At 34.3% G+C, this 18,356-nt stretch overlaps 1 protein-coding gene across 5 annotated transcripts in view; it reads right to left on the bottom strand.

The window, feature by feature from the left end:
* Nucleotides 1-18,356, bottom strand: part of STXBP4 (syntaxin binding protein 4) — a 208,306-nt gene that overhangs the window by 106,050 nt on the left and 83,900 nt on the right. For all 5 annotated transcript variants that reach the window (XR_014257649.1, XM_082442221.1, XM_082442223.1 and 2 more), the window contains 2 exons: nt 10,778-10,867; nt 7,441-7,506 (listed from right to left, as the gene is read on the bottom strand). Coding sequence is in view for 4 of the 5 variants with exons in the window: in XM_082442221.1 (XP_082298347.1) it covers nt 7,441-7,506; nt 10,778-10,867 (156 nt within the window). In the remaining variant the exon portion in view is untranslated. The remainder of the gene's footprint in view (nt 1-7,440; nt 7,507-10,777; nt 10,868-18,356) is intronic.

Raw genomic sequence — 18,356 nt, 5'->3', positions numbered from 1 at the left:
ATGAGTAAGAAATAAAGTATTCTTGCAAACCACTGATATTTCAAGGTTGTTGTTACCGAGATTTTGCATGTTCTCAATCTCTCACTTATATACATATGTACACACATATGTATACATATACATATTTATATACACATATGTATATAAATATATATACACATACACACACAATTTTTTCTAACCATTTGAGGGTGAGTTACATTACACTCATCATGGTTCTTTACCCCTACAAACGTCAGTATTTCCTAAGTATAAGGCTATCTCTTATACAACCATAGTACAGCTATCAAATTTAAGAAATTTAACATTGAACCAATACTTTTATCTAATCTACCATCTGTATTCCAATTTTGTTAATTGACCCAATAATATCCTTTATAGCATTTTCCCCATTCCAGTGCAGGATCCAGTGTAGGATCAGCTTTTTATTTAGTTTGCACGTCTCTTTACCCTCTTTTAATCTGGGACCTTCCCTCCCTCTCTCCTTCTTCCCTCCCTCATCCTTTCTCTCTTTCTTCCTTCCTGTCTCTCTTTCTCTCTCCCCCGTCCCTCTCTTTCTTTTGTCCCTCCCCTCCTCCCTTCCTCTCTCCCTCCCTCCTTCCCTTCCTTTTTATTCTTTTGTTTCTTTATGTCATTGACAGTTCTGAAGAATATAACCCCCGCCCCCACCCCCAACACACACACACCTTTAAAAAAAATAAAGCTGTCCCTCATTTGGGGTTTGTCTGATGCTTCCTCATGGCCAGATTCAGGTTTGTACATTCTTAGCCATAATACTACATAACTGATGTTGTGTCCTTTTCAAGGTATCACATTTGAAGTCACACATGCCCATCTGTTCTTCACTGGTGACATCCATTTTTAGCACCAGTCTAGGAGTTGTCTGATTTCACTACTGTATAATTACTATTTTCCCCCTGCAATTAATAAGCAGTTTATAAAAAGCCACTTTAAAACCATGTAAATATGTAAATGTTCTGCTCTTCATAAAAAAAATTCCCCCTAGATTTAGCATTTTATGATTAGAGTCTGATCCAGCCATTACTGAAACAGATGCAAAATGCTGACTTCCCAAATCTGGCAGCTTCTCTGATAACTGTAGTTATCAGTCAGCACTCAACAGTCTATAATGAACAAGAGCCCTCAGTTCTCCCCATTAATGAATTCATCTCTTTACTATGGTATGGACTCATGAATCACAATTTTTTCAATGGTTCATTACTGTATTTAATTATTTTGGTGCTCAAGTACTTCCAGATTGGCCAGTGGAAGGCCCTTCAAGCTGGTTCCTTGTGACATGATACCATCATTTTGGGCATTTCCTTATTTTCTAGCATAAGATGTTTCAGGCTCATTTTGTACTTACTCACCCCCGACCCTGAAATCAGTCATTTCTCCAAGAAGCCTGGATTCCTATTAGTGGGAAATGGGCACTTAGATATGCTATATGCTCATTGCTATTGGGGTGTCTGCTTCTTGGCTCTTTCAGCTGTCAGAGCTAGGATTTTATATATATACACACACACACACACACACATACATACACACACACGTGTGTGTATAAATACATATATATGTGGGCACATATTATTCATATTCACATACATACATACATGTATATTTTATAAATGATGCATTCACAATGATACCTCCAATTCTAGTCCATCCACAGGATTCTTTCTTGACTTCCTTCATTCTGCTTTGAATGTCTTTGCTTTTTCATTGAGATTCTGGCTCTCAACAACAATCAACACATTTGCTGAGACCTATATTACATCTTAAAATTGTTTCAGAATGGCTTTGGCCATACCTCTAAAATAACAACAAGACAACAAAACATACTATAAAAGTTTTGGGATTTGTTTGCAATTCTTTTCTAACTCAACCCAACCTGTCAAACACTGAACATAAATACTGTGTTCATAAGTTACTGAAATTGATTCTTTCTTTTGTTTTCCTTTGGTATATTTATGGTATTCATTTGACATGCAAATGAATTAATTTATTTCACTTTGCTTGCAGTTTTAAGCTCATTTTCCCTTTCCTATCTTTCCTGATTTCTTTATATATTTTTAAAATGTGTAGAATATTAACATGCCTCCCAAAGTAAAAATTACATAAAAAGGTATTCTCAGAGAGGTGTCACTCCCTCCTGCATCTTGTCCAGTCTGTGCCCACCCGTGTTGTAGATAACCAGTTTCATTGCTGCGTAGTTTATCCTTCCTTTGGTTTCTTTTGTAAAGATAGATACACGCGATAATTTCTCTTGTTTATAAATGATAATACTATATACACTCTTTCATCCTTTGCTCTTTTTTACTTGAAAGTATCTCTTGCAAATCACTTTGTACTACTGAGGAGAGATCTTCCTTCTCTCTCCTGCAGTGGCATAGAGCTCCATTGCCCGTACGGACCATAGTCCATTCAATCGCCTATGCTTAGGAGATTAAGGTAGTTTCCAATATTTCCTAATTACAAATAATATCACAATAAATACTGTGCATATGTATTTTAATATTATTAAAGGTATATCTTCAGGGCAAAGTCCTAGAAGTGAGGTTGCCAGGTTGAAGGGTAAATGCATACATAGATTTGTTAGAAATGCCAAATTCTCCTTCATAGCTGCACGCCATTTTGCATTACCACCAGCAATGTATGAGGGTGCCTGTTTTGAAACAGCCTCACCAACAGCGCACTGTCAAGCTTCTGAAATTTTGCTAATCTGATGGATGAAAAGTTGTACTGGCATATCTAAAAAAAAAATAGCTTTGCTGAGGTAGAATTTATATATATAATAGTAAAATTTACTAATTTTAGGCATATGGTTTGATAACTTTGCTTAACCCAATGTCACAAAAGTTTCTTCTGGAATTTAAGTTTTAGTTCTTACGTTTAGATCTGTAATCCATTCAGAGTTAGTTTTTGAATATGAAATGAGGTAGTGGTCGAGATTCAATTTTTCTCACACTAATACTCCCTTGTTCTAGCACCATGTATTGTAATGAGCAGCTTTTCCTCATTGAATTGTCTGTGAACATTTTCAAATACCAAGTGACCCCAAGTGAGGGTCAATTTCCACTGGTATCAGATTGCTGTTAGCTCCAGGATTAAAACACTCAGAACAAGAAATTTAGTTCACATAGTTCCCCTCTTCCCAGAGGAGCAGCTTCTCTGCGCTCACGTTCCAGTTCCTTTGGTTGTTGCTTAGTGTGTAATGTCCAGGTTTTAGAGTTGTTTTCTCTTGGAGAATGTCCTCTGCAAGTGTCTTGCTCAGTACTAGAAGCTGGAAGTGCTGTCTCAATGTAGATTTAATTGGTATTTCTCTTATTATGAGAAAGACTGAATATCTTTTCATGTTTCATATGACCTTTTTATAACTTTTTTCGTGAGTGGTCTGCTCATGTCTTTTACCCATTTTTCTATGTAATTTTTGGTTTCATCTAAACTGTTAAAACTTCTGCTTATAAGTTGTGTATATGGATGCAACTGAATTTTGCATATTATTTTTAATTTTTTAAAAAATTAATTAATTATTTATTTATTTGGCTGCGTTGGGTTTTCGTGGCTGCGTGCGGGCTTTCTCTAGTTGCGGCGAGCGGGGGCTACTCTTCATTGCGGTACACAGGCATCTTATTGCAGTGGCTTCTCTTGTTGTGGAGCGTGGGCTCTAGGCACAGGCTTCAGTAGTTGTGGCACATGGGCTCAGTAGTTGTGGCTCGTGGGCTCTAGAGCACAGGCTCAGTAGTTGCGGCACACGGGCTTATTTGTTCTGCAACATGTGGGATCTTCCCGGACCGGGGCTTGAACCTGTGTCCCCTGCATTGGCGGGCGATTCTTAACCACTGTGCCACCAGGGAAGTCCCTTGCATATTAATTTTATATCTTGCTGGCTTGTGGATTTTTCCAATGAGTTAGTTTTATCATTGATACTCTAGAGTTTTCTGGATTACTATTATGTTATCTGCAAACAGAGATAGCTTTATTTTTTCTTTTCCAATTCATATGTCCCTAGTTGTCTTTCTAGTCTAACTGCATTTTCTTTTTTTGTGCTACTTTTATCAGGTTTAGGCATCAAATGTTATACTTGCTGCCAGAAAAGAATTTGGAAATTTTCTTTCTTTTCTTTTTTTTTTAATACTCTGAAGCCATTTATGGGGGATTGATTGCCAGAGGTTTGGTTAGATTCCCCTGTGAAACTATTTGGCCTGGTCCTTTTCTATAGGGTGGCTTCTTGGTAACTTTATTTCTTCTATGGAAATTGGTATATTAAAGTTTCTATCTCTATTGAGGTCAGTTTTGGTAAATGATATTTTCCTAAAACATTTTAATAGGTGAGTTAATCCCAGTTATGTTCATTAAGATTATGTTCAGTCTCAATTTTGTCATACTGCCTTTTGTTGAAGTTATTGTGTATATTTACTGCATTTCTTCATTCATGCATCCCTTTTACTTTTTAAAAAAGATTTCTTTTGGTAATTAGGAAGATGTGTATTTTCATTCTACAGGTTACATTTGTATTATTGCTTTTTATAGTGCCTGAGATTCCCTCAATCTTTACCTCATCTTTTTAATATTTGGTGTCAGTTTTAAATAATATTCAGTGACTATTATACTTTACTCATACAACAAAATGATATTATGCTATTTTCCCTTTTTTTCTCCCTTCTCCTCTAATTAAAAAAAAAATTGCATCTTTGATTTTTGTCAGACATGTAATGTTTACACATTATTCTTTTACCCGTGAACTCCCTCTCGTTTTAGTCTCAGCTATATAATAACAGATAGGAAACGCTCACTGTTTGGAAATTCTTGTCAAAGTTATCCCAGGCATTTTTTGGCTGGGTGAAACTCACCTCTCCCAGATTCCTCAGGAATACTACATGTGTACATTATTCCCTGAATACTGGCACATTTTAAACTGTTTTTCTATGGCCTTGATATCTGGGAGTCAACTTGGTGGTATACAATATTCTTGGTTTACACATTCTTTCCTTCAGTTTCATGAAAATATTGCCCCACTAATGCCTTACTTTGTATGTTGTGTCAAGAAGGCTGATGCTGGTCTAATTCTATTGCCTTTGTAAGTTATTTGACCTTTTCATTTGGAGGCACTATGCATATTTTTTCTCTATCTTTAAAGTCTACTAGTTTTACTAGGATATGTCCTACAATTGATCTTTCCAGGCCAAATTTCCCCACTGCCCAATAACAGTGTCAGGTCATCTTTTATTTCTGAAAAGTTTTCTTGGATTATAGGTCTAAATATTAGTGCTGTTCAGTTGTTTTGATTTACTTCTTTAAGAAAATCTTTTACTTCTTTATTTCATTCTTATTTTTCTGGTTTTCTTCAATGCCTTTTCATTTGATTATATTCTTCCTTGGGAAACCTGTAATTTAGTTTTCATTTCTGGTATCATTTTGTCTTTTTATTCTCTTTCTTTCCTAAGTTTTATCAACTCTCATTTCATTTATTCCTGTTTTTTGTCATTTTCTAAGTCAGTTTTAAATTTCTGATTTGAGGTGGTTTTTTTCTTAATGCCAAATGCTTGTTTGAGGATATTAAATTGAGTTTGCAGTGATGTGTTACAGTTTTTGTCAGCTTTGTGGTTGAATTGTTTTGGAGGTTTCATTAGGAGAAAAGCTTTAATTCATATTGTCTGATTTTTACAGTTGTCTTGTAATGACAGGGACAGATTTTTTTTTTTTTTTCCAATTCCTTTTTCTTTCATAGAAAGAGTTCTTAGTTCAACAGCACCCTCTTCTGTGCAATTTCTTTTATGGATCATGTTGTTGACGGTCATAGTGGAGGGTAGATAGAGGAGGTTTGGTATGTCTTGTTTCTCTTTCATTTCTGCAAGATCCTTAATTTTCCCCTCTTATTTCCTTGTTTCTCTTTATTTCCTAATCTCCAAGGGATACCACCCCTTCTCTATTTGATTCTTCCCCAGACGAAATGATTCTCAAAGGCTGCCACTTCTGGTTGCACACACTTTCTCAAGTCCTGAGAACCACAAAATCCTGGCCTCTGTTCAGTATTTTGGCATTAATAGTTGCATTTTTCTCTTTCTGGGGGTGATTTTATTTGTAGTACTTCATCTAATTGCTCTGTTTCTCCTTATTCTTTTTCAGAGTTTTTAAGCCTTACCTCCTCTGCTCTTTGTACTCCAGGTTTCAGTGCAGGCAAGCTGCAAGAACTTGTTGGAATTTTTAAACTCTATTTGTATGTAGTTTGAAGGTTCTTGTGTTCTCTGTCCAATAGCCATATTTAAGGTATGGGTCCTGGGAATTCCCTGGCAGTCCAGTGGTTAGGACTTGGTGCTTTCACTACCATGGGCCTGGGTTCAATCCCTGGTTGGGGAACTAAGATCTCACAAGCCAAGTGGCGCAGCCAGAAAAAAACCCAAACAAGCAAACAAAAGAAACCGGTATGGGTCCTGTATGGTTTTATTTTGCTCTGTAAACTTTATGTTTTCTGGGAGGATAATGTTGGGGAGATTCAAAATCAGGTGATTGCCATTGATCTATAACAATGGTCTCTTAACTTCCTACTCTTATTAATATTTTATTTGTTTGTTACTTGTATCTCTATTTCATGATGATGTCGTTGTATTTGTTTGCTGTAAGTTACTTAAAATTCTCTGAAGAATGATGCAGAGTGAAAATTAAATTTTTTAAAATTAATTAATTAATTTATTTTTGGCTGCGTTGGGTCTTCATTGCTGCGCGCAGGCTTTCTCTAGTTGCAGCGAGCAGGGGTTACTCTTCATTGCAGTGCATGGGTTTCTCATTGCGGTGGTTTCTCTTGTGGAGCATGGGCTCTAGGCACACGGATTTCAGTAGCTGTGGCACACGGGCTCAGTAGTTGTGGCTTGCAGGCTCTAGAGCGCAGGCTCAGTAGTTGTGGCGCACGGGCTTAGTTGCTCCACAGCATGTGGGATCTTCCCAGACCAGGGATCAAACCCATGTACCCTGCATTGGCAGGTGGATTCTTAACCACTGCGCCACCAGGGAAATCCTAAATTTTTACTTTTCATTATTAAAAAATAAAATTAAAAAATGTTCTGCTTTGGAGGTTTTTGTTTTTTGCTTGCTTTGTTTTTATCTTTAATAAGATGAGTATGAGTAACAGAAGAAAAGAAAAAGGGAAAATAAAAGAGAAAGAAAAAAAGAAGAAAAAGCAATGAGATGGGTCATTTCAGTCCATAGATATCTGGCTTTGAAAGCAATTTCCAAGAGGAGTTTTAACATTTCCTTTGGTAGCAGGAATTCAGCATGGGTACAGCCCCTGTGAGTGATTGCTTTTAAGATCTATACTATTTTATACTATACTGTTTACATCTGTAAGCTCTGGGATATTATACAGCATCAATGCTTTGTAATTATACCTCATATGTTTATGCACACATATACAAAACACATATATACAGTACATGCACTTACTTGTTTCACATTCTGGAGTTCTTCTGTCAATTGTTTCCTTTGCCTTTCCGATTCAAATAATTTTTCCTATATTTAAAAATCACTGAATTAATAACTTGTTATGAAGGTATCAATGGGTATGATATTTAGGGCTTTGCTTCAAAGCTTATAAATTCCCCAAACATCCAATTTCTACAATTTGAAAATGTAGTTCCCAGTCATTTTTCTGGCTTTATACATACCACCTAAAAGTAATTAGTTATTTACAGTATAATTGTGATGTAAACGTATTTTCTGTTACTATAATTAGTCACTTTTTTTGGAGGGGGGGTCCGGCACCATGCAGCTTGCAGGATCTTAGCTCCCTGACCAGGGACTGAACCCAGGCCACAGCAGTGAAAGCCCAGAATCCTAACCACTAGCTACCAGTGGACCCCTTGTTAGCCACTTTTTAAAACCTCAAAATCCAAGGCCCAAAATAAGTCAATAAGGATCAAAATGTATAAATATTAACTAAATGTTAGGTAATAGCGATCATTGCCAAAGAGCTTGCAAATTGAAGAGCATTATTGTTACAACTTAGAGTGTCTCTTACTAAACTAAAGAGGACTATGAAACTGGGTTAACTATTATTTTCCTAACTTACTTTATTTTTGGAAGATTATCCATAAAATTGAAGATACGACTGGTGTAACCAAAATATGAAATAATAGTTACTAAGGAAGAATAACTTTAGGCATGTCAATCAAATATTAAAATCTTTGAACTTAAAATTCAGTCGAGCAAATATCCTAAAATGTTGAATTTTGTTAAGTATGTCATAAATAAATCTACATTTAAAAAATCAAATCAGAGATACTAAGAGTAATTTAAGAACCATTTTACTATAAACCCAAGCAGAGGAATTGCTGGAAGATTATATTGAGTGGTAAATATTCATGGCAGCATTGCAAGGTTTACAGGAAGCAATTTGCTTTCCGTTATACTTCAGTTCATTCTTGTCTAACAGATGAAATGAAAGTACATGACAATGAATATAATATAGCAATCTAATGAATCTGCCACAGACCAGAAGCCAAGAAACTGCTGGCTCCTGGGTTTTATGCAAGTCACCTTCACTTTTTGTGTCCTAGTTTTTTGCATCTGTAAATGGAAAATATATCTATTTTCATTCAGCTTTGCAAAGCAGTAGCAATGTGAACTCTGCAGAAAGGCTTTCAGTTAAATAAGGCCCATGGCACTTTTAAAAATCATTCTTGCAAAATAAAAATTAGCCATTGGTATCAAATTTTCTTGGCTTCATTTTTCTTTGTACCTCAAATCAGACATGAAGAATAGAGATGTCACAGGATAATGGGAAGTGATGAGAGACCATCTACACACTCCATGAACTTCATTTAACAACCTCTGCTATTTGTGTGAGTGTGTGTAATATCAATACAAGCAGAAAAACTCAAAGTGCAAACATTATCTCAAATGAAATATTTATTGCTTTGTACAATCTTTTCTATAGTTAAACAAGTGGTTCTCAGGTAAAGGAAATTATACAATATAGAATATATTTTACCCGTGATTTTAGGTTTTGTCACAGTAGGATATGCTCAGTTACATCTCAAAAATTTTAAATGTGAATCATGATTTACTGAATAGCTCCTCAGGAAAACTTTGTTTAAATGTTAAATTAAATTAAAATTCTAATAATTACTACTGATATTCCAATAAAAAACAGGAATATATCACTAAGTTTAACAATGATAAACATTAGGGAAATAAAAAAGATCTGAGAGCCTCAGAAAATTCTGATGAACCATAAGACTCAACGACTTATGCAGAGTAAATTATATAAAAATGCTGTCTTACCAATGTAACCAACCCTGGAGATGTTTTCTAAGAGAATATGAGGAAACTACTGTCAATATATTTTTAAAACGAATTTATATTTTTCATCTTAACTCTTAATTGTTACACAAAAAATGTGGATAGTGGTTTCAAAGATGTAAAAAGAAATATAAAATATTCCTTTAGTAGTAAAATGCTTACATTTGGCGGTAACATGAATTGGTAATATCTTTTGAAAGGGAATTTGGCAACATGTAAAATTTTATGCATCCATATCCTTTGATAAAAGCAATTCGGCTTTCAGAAATGTATTCAATTTGTACTTTTACAACTGCACAATGGCCCAAAGATACATCTACAAAGCTACTTATGATGGAATTATTTTTAATAATGGAAAACTGGAAATAGCCTAAATATCCATCAATAAGGAACTGGTTAAATAACCTAGAATAGAATCTTTTGATGATAGGAGAGGCATTAAAAAGAATTAGGTAGATCTGCATATGTTAACCTGAAAAGTAACCAAAGATATAATGCTAACAAAGAGGAAAAAAGAAGGCAAGCTGTAAAAAAGTGTGTAATGTATGCAATTTTGTAAAAGTTAAAAAATATATACACATGTATTTTTAAACATATGATTGGCTACATAGAGAAAGTCTCTGAAAGGATAAACAAGATATGTTAAACAATGGCTTCCTCTAGAGGTCAGAATTTAAAAACTAAGGTAGCAGGGAAATTTCTTTCTTTTTTTTTTTGGTGTAAAGATTTTGCTTTAATAAAAGTTAAACAAATAATAGAATTTCACTTATTTAAGAAAATAATTAAAAGTAATTTAAAAATATATTCCTATGGTGAATTAATGGTAAATCAAGTAGTTATGTTGCTTTTCTTGAAGATTTTAAAAATATAATGGCTTTCTGTAAAACTTAGGATATAATGTAAATTTAATATTCTACTAAACATGAAATGAAATTATATAAAGAGAACCAAAATCTTAAAGTATATTTGGGATACACTGTGTGTTTTTATTTCCCTTAAATCACATTGCCTTAATTCTAAATTATGTTAGCGAAACAAGATGTCCCTGAAGCATTCCCATGAACATGGGAGAAAATGTATTTTCCAATGAACATCTGAGGATCCAAAACTCTCATGGCTTGTTTTGTGGGCTTCTCATCTAATCTTTGTTGGCTCCTTATTCTTGCCACCAGCGTGAGAAAAAAAAGGGGTGAAAAGTAGCCAGATCAGAAGGGATGACTAAAAACCACTGTTCACACTGAATCTTAGATGGAGACTGTGAAATATAAATAAGTGTGTGAACTAAAAAATTAATTCTCTAAAGGTCAGCTGAAGAAATAAATATCAAATTACTTGGTATTAATATTCAATGCTAAGCTATTTGATATTAATATTCTTTAAAAAAAAAACTAAGCCTCAATACTCCAGAATTCAACAGAAGGTAATTTTCTTTCTTTTCGTTTTTCTAAAGAAAATATAAGGAAGCTAAATTGGAGATTACCTTAAGTGTATTCACTTCTTCCAAGGCATCATTTCTTTCATGCTGAAGCCTTTCCATTTCATCTGCTTCTAAGGAATCACAGGGAAGAAGCTGTCAACATTGAAATATAAGAGAAAAGTTATACATTAGATACTAATTATGAGAACATAAAAATCCTTTTTGATGAGTCTTAGGCTTTTGCATTCCAATACCAAGATTCAGTTTCTTACTTTGGAGTCATTTCATTAGATAAAACAGAATATTAAAATAATCTGGGGTAACAATTCATTTAAGCTTAACTTTGTATTTTTGTTACTAATACAGAATTTAGATGATTATGAGGTATACACACTCTGTTCTCATCTTTATTATTCTTATTTTAACAATATAATTTTTCCTTAAAGTCCAAATTTTAAGACTGTGTTTATAATGTATGTGTTTATATATATGTGTGTGTGTGTGTGCGTGTGTGTATATACACACACAATGGAATATTACTCAGCCATAAAAATGAATGAAATAATGCCATTTGCAGCAATGTGGATGGACATAGAGAATATTATGCTTAGTGAAATAAGTCAGAAGAAAGGCAAATACTATATGATATCACTTACATGTGGAATCTAAAAAATAATACAAATGAATGTATATGTAAAACAGAAACAGACTCACAGACATAGAAAACAAACTTGTGGTTACTGAAAGGGAGAGGGAAGGGGGGAGGGACAAATTAGGGGTATTAACAGGGATTAGGGATTAACAGATACAAAGCACTATATATAAAATAGATAAGCAGCAAGGATATACTATATAGCACAGGGAATTATACCCAGATTCTTGTAATAACCTATAACGGAATATAATCTGGAAAATACTGAATCACTGTGCTGTATACCTGAAACTAACACAATGCTGTAAATCAACTATACTTCAATTAAAAAAAAAAGACTTTATGAGTTATCAACATAAACTACTCCCTAAAGATGTCCACACCAAGTACATGGTATATAAGGCTAACAAAATGCTGGACATTATCAACCAAGATAGTTTACAGGAACCCAGTAAAGTATGGTAATTGATTATGTCTATTATTGTTTTAACTAAATGAAATGTAATGTAACAGCCAAAGTGGCTTAAAAAGATTCCTGCACAGAAACTGTCTTGAAGATAATATTAATAATTCATGCACAGGTGAATAACAACAACAAAAAATAGCAGAAATGACAATTTCTCTTACTTCTAGCTTGATCTCTGACAGTTAATTATAAGGTAAAAAAAAATGGCAATCTTATCAGAGATAAAAATCCAAGTCTAATTATAGCCATCTTCTATGCAGAAGTTATAATAGAACTAAAAATAAAGTATAGAAAATTTGATTTATAGGACTGAATAGAGAAAGTGATTGTTATGTAAGTATGAGCTTTAAAGCAGGGACTTTCAGATAGGAGAGGTGAATGCAGAGTAGGAAAAGATAATACACATAGTTAATAATATCAACCATTTATTAGGAACTTTGTGCAGATACATTGCTAAGGACTGTATATATTCAATATTAAATCCTTACCATAACTTTGTGTCTATTTTACATGAGGGAATGGGCTCAAAAGGTTAGTAAAATGCCTAAGGTTTCACAGCTAGTAAGTGGCCATTCCAAGATTCCCACAGAGATCTGACATTAGTCTGTGATTTTTACTAACTGCTCAACAAAAAACCATGGTGGTATGGATATGATAAACTCAGATTTGCTTTCCAAGTTCTAGAATAACAGAAGTAGGGCTCATTCCTCAAGTTTTTGCAGGAATATTTTTCCTAAAATTATTGGTTCCTTTTGTTCTGACACATTTGCTTTTGTGTACCTATGGCCATTGTCCATAATAACATGATCTCATAGTCTTCATCTGTCTCTGTCATTCTATTTCATAAGTACTCACAGAATTCATTCTTACACTGTTTTAGATTACTTCCAAATACAATTTCAAATGTAGCAATATTTCCCAAAATGTGCTCCAAAGGATATTAGATTTGTATAAAAGCATAACCGGGTGATGGTGATGGTGGTAGTGGTCCTTGTAGGTCAGATAAGTTAGAGAAATGCAGGATCTAGAAAAAATTAACTTTCTTTCCTGCAGGGCTTCCAGTAGCTTTGATATGCTAATAAGCATTTTGAATATCCCAAAAGGTAACATAATGACTTGTTTTCTTCAAGTTTTCCTACCACATTACACACACACCCCCTCCTTTATTTATTTTGTAGTATCTCGTGGGACTAATGTCTACCAAGCACACTCTGGGAAACACTGCTACTATACATTCAGATGGTCTTATTCTATCTTGTTATCTTAAGAAGTAAAAATAAACAATTCAAGAGTTTAAATGAGAATCTAGATAACAGAGCTATAATAATTTACTAAGATAAATTATGGATTGGGATTTTTAGGGATGTAATCATAAATTTTTGCATTTAAAATGAAGGTAAATCATGCATAAAAGAGTCCATGGTACCATTTTGGGAGGCAAAACACTAGGCGACAGTCATAGAACAAACCATGACTTTAAAAAAAAAGTTTTATAACTCTATTGCTATTTTAGGGCTAAACAGAAAAAACTGGCCATAGATATTTCTTGTGAATTCTTTGAAAAGCCCCTTTGTACCCAGTGACTTTCCAAATATGCTTCAACTAAGCAAGCAGCAAATGAAATAAATAAATTGTTGCTATTTAACATCAATGATTCCAGACAGATACCTATTTTCTAATATACCTCCAGTTCTTGGATTTTATCCTCCTTTCCTTCTTACATCCCTTTCCTGCCTGGCTCCCATGATATAATTTTCGACCCTCAGGCCCCTTGACCTCTGCAATACCACATAACATTATAAATCATTTCTACTCTGCTTTCTCACGTCTCCGATGGAGATATCAAGAGATACTTCAGAAAGTCACTGCACTGTGCTGAGCAAGTCTGACCTCAACTCTCCCTTCACTGTGCTCCATCATCATAATTTTTAAATTATTTGACTTGTGCCAATTCTGGATAGCCACTACTGCACTGGCCACATTCCTAGCCTCAATTCATTTTAAACAGAACAGAATAACAACCTCTGTTTCAGTCTAATTTTATTGATAAACCCTTCCATTACGAACCCATCCAATTACCTCCTTTCCTTAAAATTTCTGTGTATTCCCCTTTTTCCCCTTCCATTTCCCCTGCTTACTCCTTTTACTTCTTATAATCTGGTTTACGTATCTTTCCTCCCATCCCCACATTTCAAAAATAATTACTTGTAGTGTCACCAAACAACCTGCTATTTGACAAAATAATTGCCCCTCATCAACTTTCTTAACCATTTTGCTACATATAACATTGCTCAAACCATTTGTTCTTGAAACTTTCTCTTCCCTAGGTTTTTTATACTCCACTATCTCATCTACCCTCAGAATATTTAGGCTGTTTGACTTAATTTCACTTCTACTCCTTAAATGGGGGAAAAGGGAGGTTCCCCAAAGTTTGTCCCTTTCCGCTGCCTTCTCTACAAGCTCTCCCTGAGTGATAACATTCACTGCCATGCTATCATAACTATCACCCTCCAGATCATTCTCAAATCCCTCTCCTGGTGTCCAGTTCCTTATTTCCAACTGCCTTTTGGTTATTTATACCTGTCAGCATCTGGAAGTTACTCTTTCCAAAACACAACCCATCATCTTCTCTACCTTTCTCTTCTTATTCCCTCTTTCCAGTAAAAGTAACAACATGTCATTAGTCATCCTAATAAAAACTTCAGTTATCTTTAACCCATTCTCCCTTGGTTCTGACATCCAAATGCAAGCCTCATTGACGACATACTTGTTTCAGTAAATATCTTAGATCTGTCTCACCGTTCCTTTCCATTCTCCTCATCTTCACCATAGTTTAGCTCTTTATTATTCCATATTTGGTAGTCTAGACTACCAACCACCACTTTAATCCCTTCCAAGATAACCAACACTATTTAAGATTACTATTTCTAAAATACCACTTTGATCATGTCACTATTCTCCTTAATGGCTCCTCACTTAACACAGGTACAAATTTCTAAGTTTAATATTTACTCTTCCTTCACTGACCTGCATGTACCCAATTATCTTATTTAAAACATAGATTACTTTCTGCTTACCAACACATTATACACATTTTTTTTCATGTTAATAAAAATGCTTATCATTCTCTGTTCACCTCTTGAGCAGATAAAATCCTATTTATCATTCAAAACTCACTCAAATGCCAACTCTGTTATGAATCTTCTCTTAACGTTCTAAGCTCTATTATTACTACGGCCTCATCACACAATGCATTTTTAAACTTTATTTGTAAATTTCTTTACATTATACCCTAAATTCCTTGAGGGGCAGGCTCCAGTTTTATTTATCTTGATAACATGTGCTGGAGCACCTAACACAATGCCACACACACTGTAGTTGTTCAATATACATTTAATGTTTTACAGATGAGTATATAGTGAAGTGGCTATAAAGTATTTACTGCTACACATAGTGAGAAATACCATTTATATCGGTGAAATATTATCATTCTTATTATATACAGTTCACTTTGATATTTTCCATTCTATTCTATTTCACTTGTTAAAATGCAATCCACTTAATTGATTTAGCATGAACCCCAATTGTGAAAAGTCTACATTCAGATACTTATGGTGTTCTGTGATTTTAATATAATCCATTTATGATACTTGATTAGTGTGGTAAAGCCATCGCAATATCATGGACTACAGTCTGCTGTTGCTAATTTTAGAATACTGCTAAATGTAGGCTCCAACCTTGCCTTTTCCGGGTGTAATCTTGTGCCAGCCAAAGGTATAGCACTGTGTGAATTTTTTAATATAGCAATGATGACTAGAATCACAGAAAGATAATTATATTTTTGCTTCTAAACGCCATATTATTCCAAAACCAAAAGTTTTTTGTCAACTAGACAAAAGTAGGACTGACTATACTGGCTCAGCAATTCTTTCTTCTTAAAAGATTGTATCTCAAGAAATCTTAATGAGTCAGACAGAATGATCAGCAAATGAAGCTAGTTACAAAAGAGTACATACTGTATGATTCTTTTTTTTTATTATTAATTTTTATTGGAGTATAGTTGCTTTACAATGTTGTGTGAGTTTCTGCTGTACAGCAAAGTGAATCAGCTATGCGTATACATGTATCCCCTCTTTTTTGGATTTCCTTCCCATTTAGGTCACCATAGAGCACTGAGTGGAGTTCCCTGTGCTATACAGTAGGTTCTCATTAGTCATCTATTTCATACATCGTAGTGTATATATGTCAATCCCAATCTCCCAATTCATCCCACCCCTCCCTTACCCCCTTGGTGTCCATACATTTGTTCTCTACATCTGTGCCTCTATTTCTGCTTTTGCAAATAAGTTCATCTGTATGATTCTATTTATTACTGTGTCCACTATGCTTCTGTAAAAATATTTTTAAAAAATAAATTAAGAAAAATACAAGCCAAAAAAAAGGAAACATATGGGTAAAAAACAAGCATCCCTAACAGATGGATTATAAAATCTGACTCTGTTGTTTAAGATGAGATGATTGAGGGGGTGACCAGAGGGGAACTTCCTCACCTTCACAGAATGTCATGTCAGCATCCTGACCTCAGATTAATTGATATACTATTTCACATGAGGCACCATACTGTTTTTCAACTAAAAAAACAAATTGGGAAAAATACTAAAAAATATATTTTTTTCAATTTGTTTCTGGTGAGCTGTTTGACAAGTAATGATTTTTACAGTATTTTCAAACTGTGGTGCATAACTCATTAGTAAATTATAAGACCAAATATTTAATGAAATAAAATTGAATATTAAATAAGAACACAAGGATGTAGAAAAGGTAAGTAACGCTTTGAGACTTTTGTTTCAGTTACATATGTGAGTGTGGTGAAGTAAAATGCATTCTTATTGTGGATTTGTGCATTCAGGTCATTTTATGGGGATTCTTCTGTGTGTTGACAAGCAGAATACAACAAAAGAATTCTTGTAAACTGATATAATGACTCTTGCACAATATTTGATCTGAAGCCACAAACAGGAAATTATTGGCATGTGGGCCTTGCACCATTACCATCAGCACTTTGCTTTTGCTATCAAAATGCCACAGATTGAACACATTCTTATCTGCCCTAAAATCATATTGGTAAAAAGGAAGTAAATTGCTAATTTGGAGCATGAGTATTTCTTTGCAGTTGCTAAGAAAGTTTTCCATGCTCATACAAAGTACTCTGAATTCCCTACTTGACTTATATTGTAAGCCACCCAACCACCTTTGCCTTTCCTCATCATAAATGGATATGGTAGCTTTTAATACTTTTTGGCAATTAGAAAACAATGTTCCGCTATCAACATTAGGTAGATAAAAACAAAACACCTGGATGAGTGGAAGGAAAACCGTGCTCTTACAGCTTCAGTCTTCCTACTCTAAATGCTACATTTAGAGTAAATCAGATCTGCTAAATCAGCGCCTCAATTCTGGGAGAACTAGGTAATCTCCTGAGAGTTTCCAAACAACCAGGTCTTTGGAAACTCTCATTCTCAGCAATGGGAACTCTCATTCATTGCTGGTGGGAATGAAAAATGGTACAACCACTTTGTAAAACAGTTTGGCAGTTTCTTACAAGACTACACATCCTCTTACCATATGATCCAGCCATTGAGTTCCTTGGTATTTACCCAAAGGAGTTGAAAATTTATGTACACACAAAGACCTGCACATGACGTTTATAGCAGTTTTATTCATAATTATCCAAATTTGAAGCAACCAAGATGTTCTTCAGTAGGTAAATGGGTAAATAAACATCCAGATAAGAGAGATGAAAAGAAATAGAGAAACCTTAAATGCATATTACTAAGTGAAAGAAGCCAATCTGAAAGGGCTATATACTGTATGATTCCAAGTATATGACATTCTGGAAAGGGCAAAACTATGGAGACAATAAAAGGATCAGTGGTTGCTATGGGTAGGGGGCAAGGAGGTTGTGGAGAGACGACAGGCAGTGAACAGAGAACATTTTGTGTAATAAAGATACTCTGTATGATACGATAATGATTGATACATGTCATTATACATTTGTCCAAACCCACACAGAATGTATACACCAAGAGTGAACTGTAATGTAAACTATGGACTTTGGGTGATTATGATGTGTCAATGTAGGTTCACCAGTTATAATAGTCTATAAATTCAACGTAGCAAGATTTTGGCAAAAATTTATATGGATAAGATAAGCCAAAGTAATATTTGAAAAGAAGAACAAGGTGGGAAAATGTGTCTTAGCAGATATCAAGACTTATGAAGCCAAATAAACCAGCAGAATAAAGAGCTCAGAAATGCCCATGCAAATATGGACATCTTATAAATGACAGAGCTGGACTGAAAATAATCCTTCCATCCCACTGAAATATGAATTTACATTTAAAAAATTACCTTTATAAAAATAATTTAACAAAATTTATATCATATTTATATTTTTTGATTGTGCATCAATAATATAATTACTACTCAAATCAGAATAAAATTTTAATATGTAAAATCTAATG

Source organism: Balaenoptera physalus, assembly GCF_965194825.1.
Source record: "Balaenoptera physalus genome assembly, chromosome: 20".
NCBI classification, from domain to species: Eukaryota; Metazoa; Chordata; class Mammalia; order Artiodactyla; family Balaenopteridae; genus Balaenoptera; species Balaenoptera physalus.
Note: the sequence above shows the minus strand (reverse complement) of the source record. Positions and strands in the feature narration are given on the sequence as shown.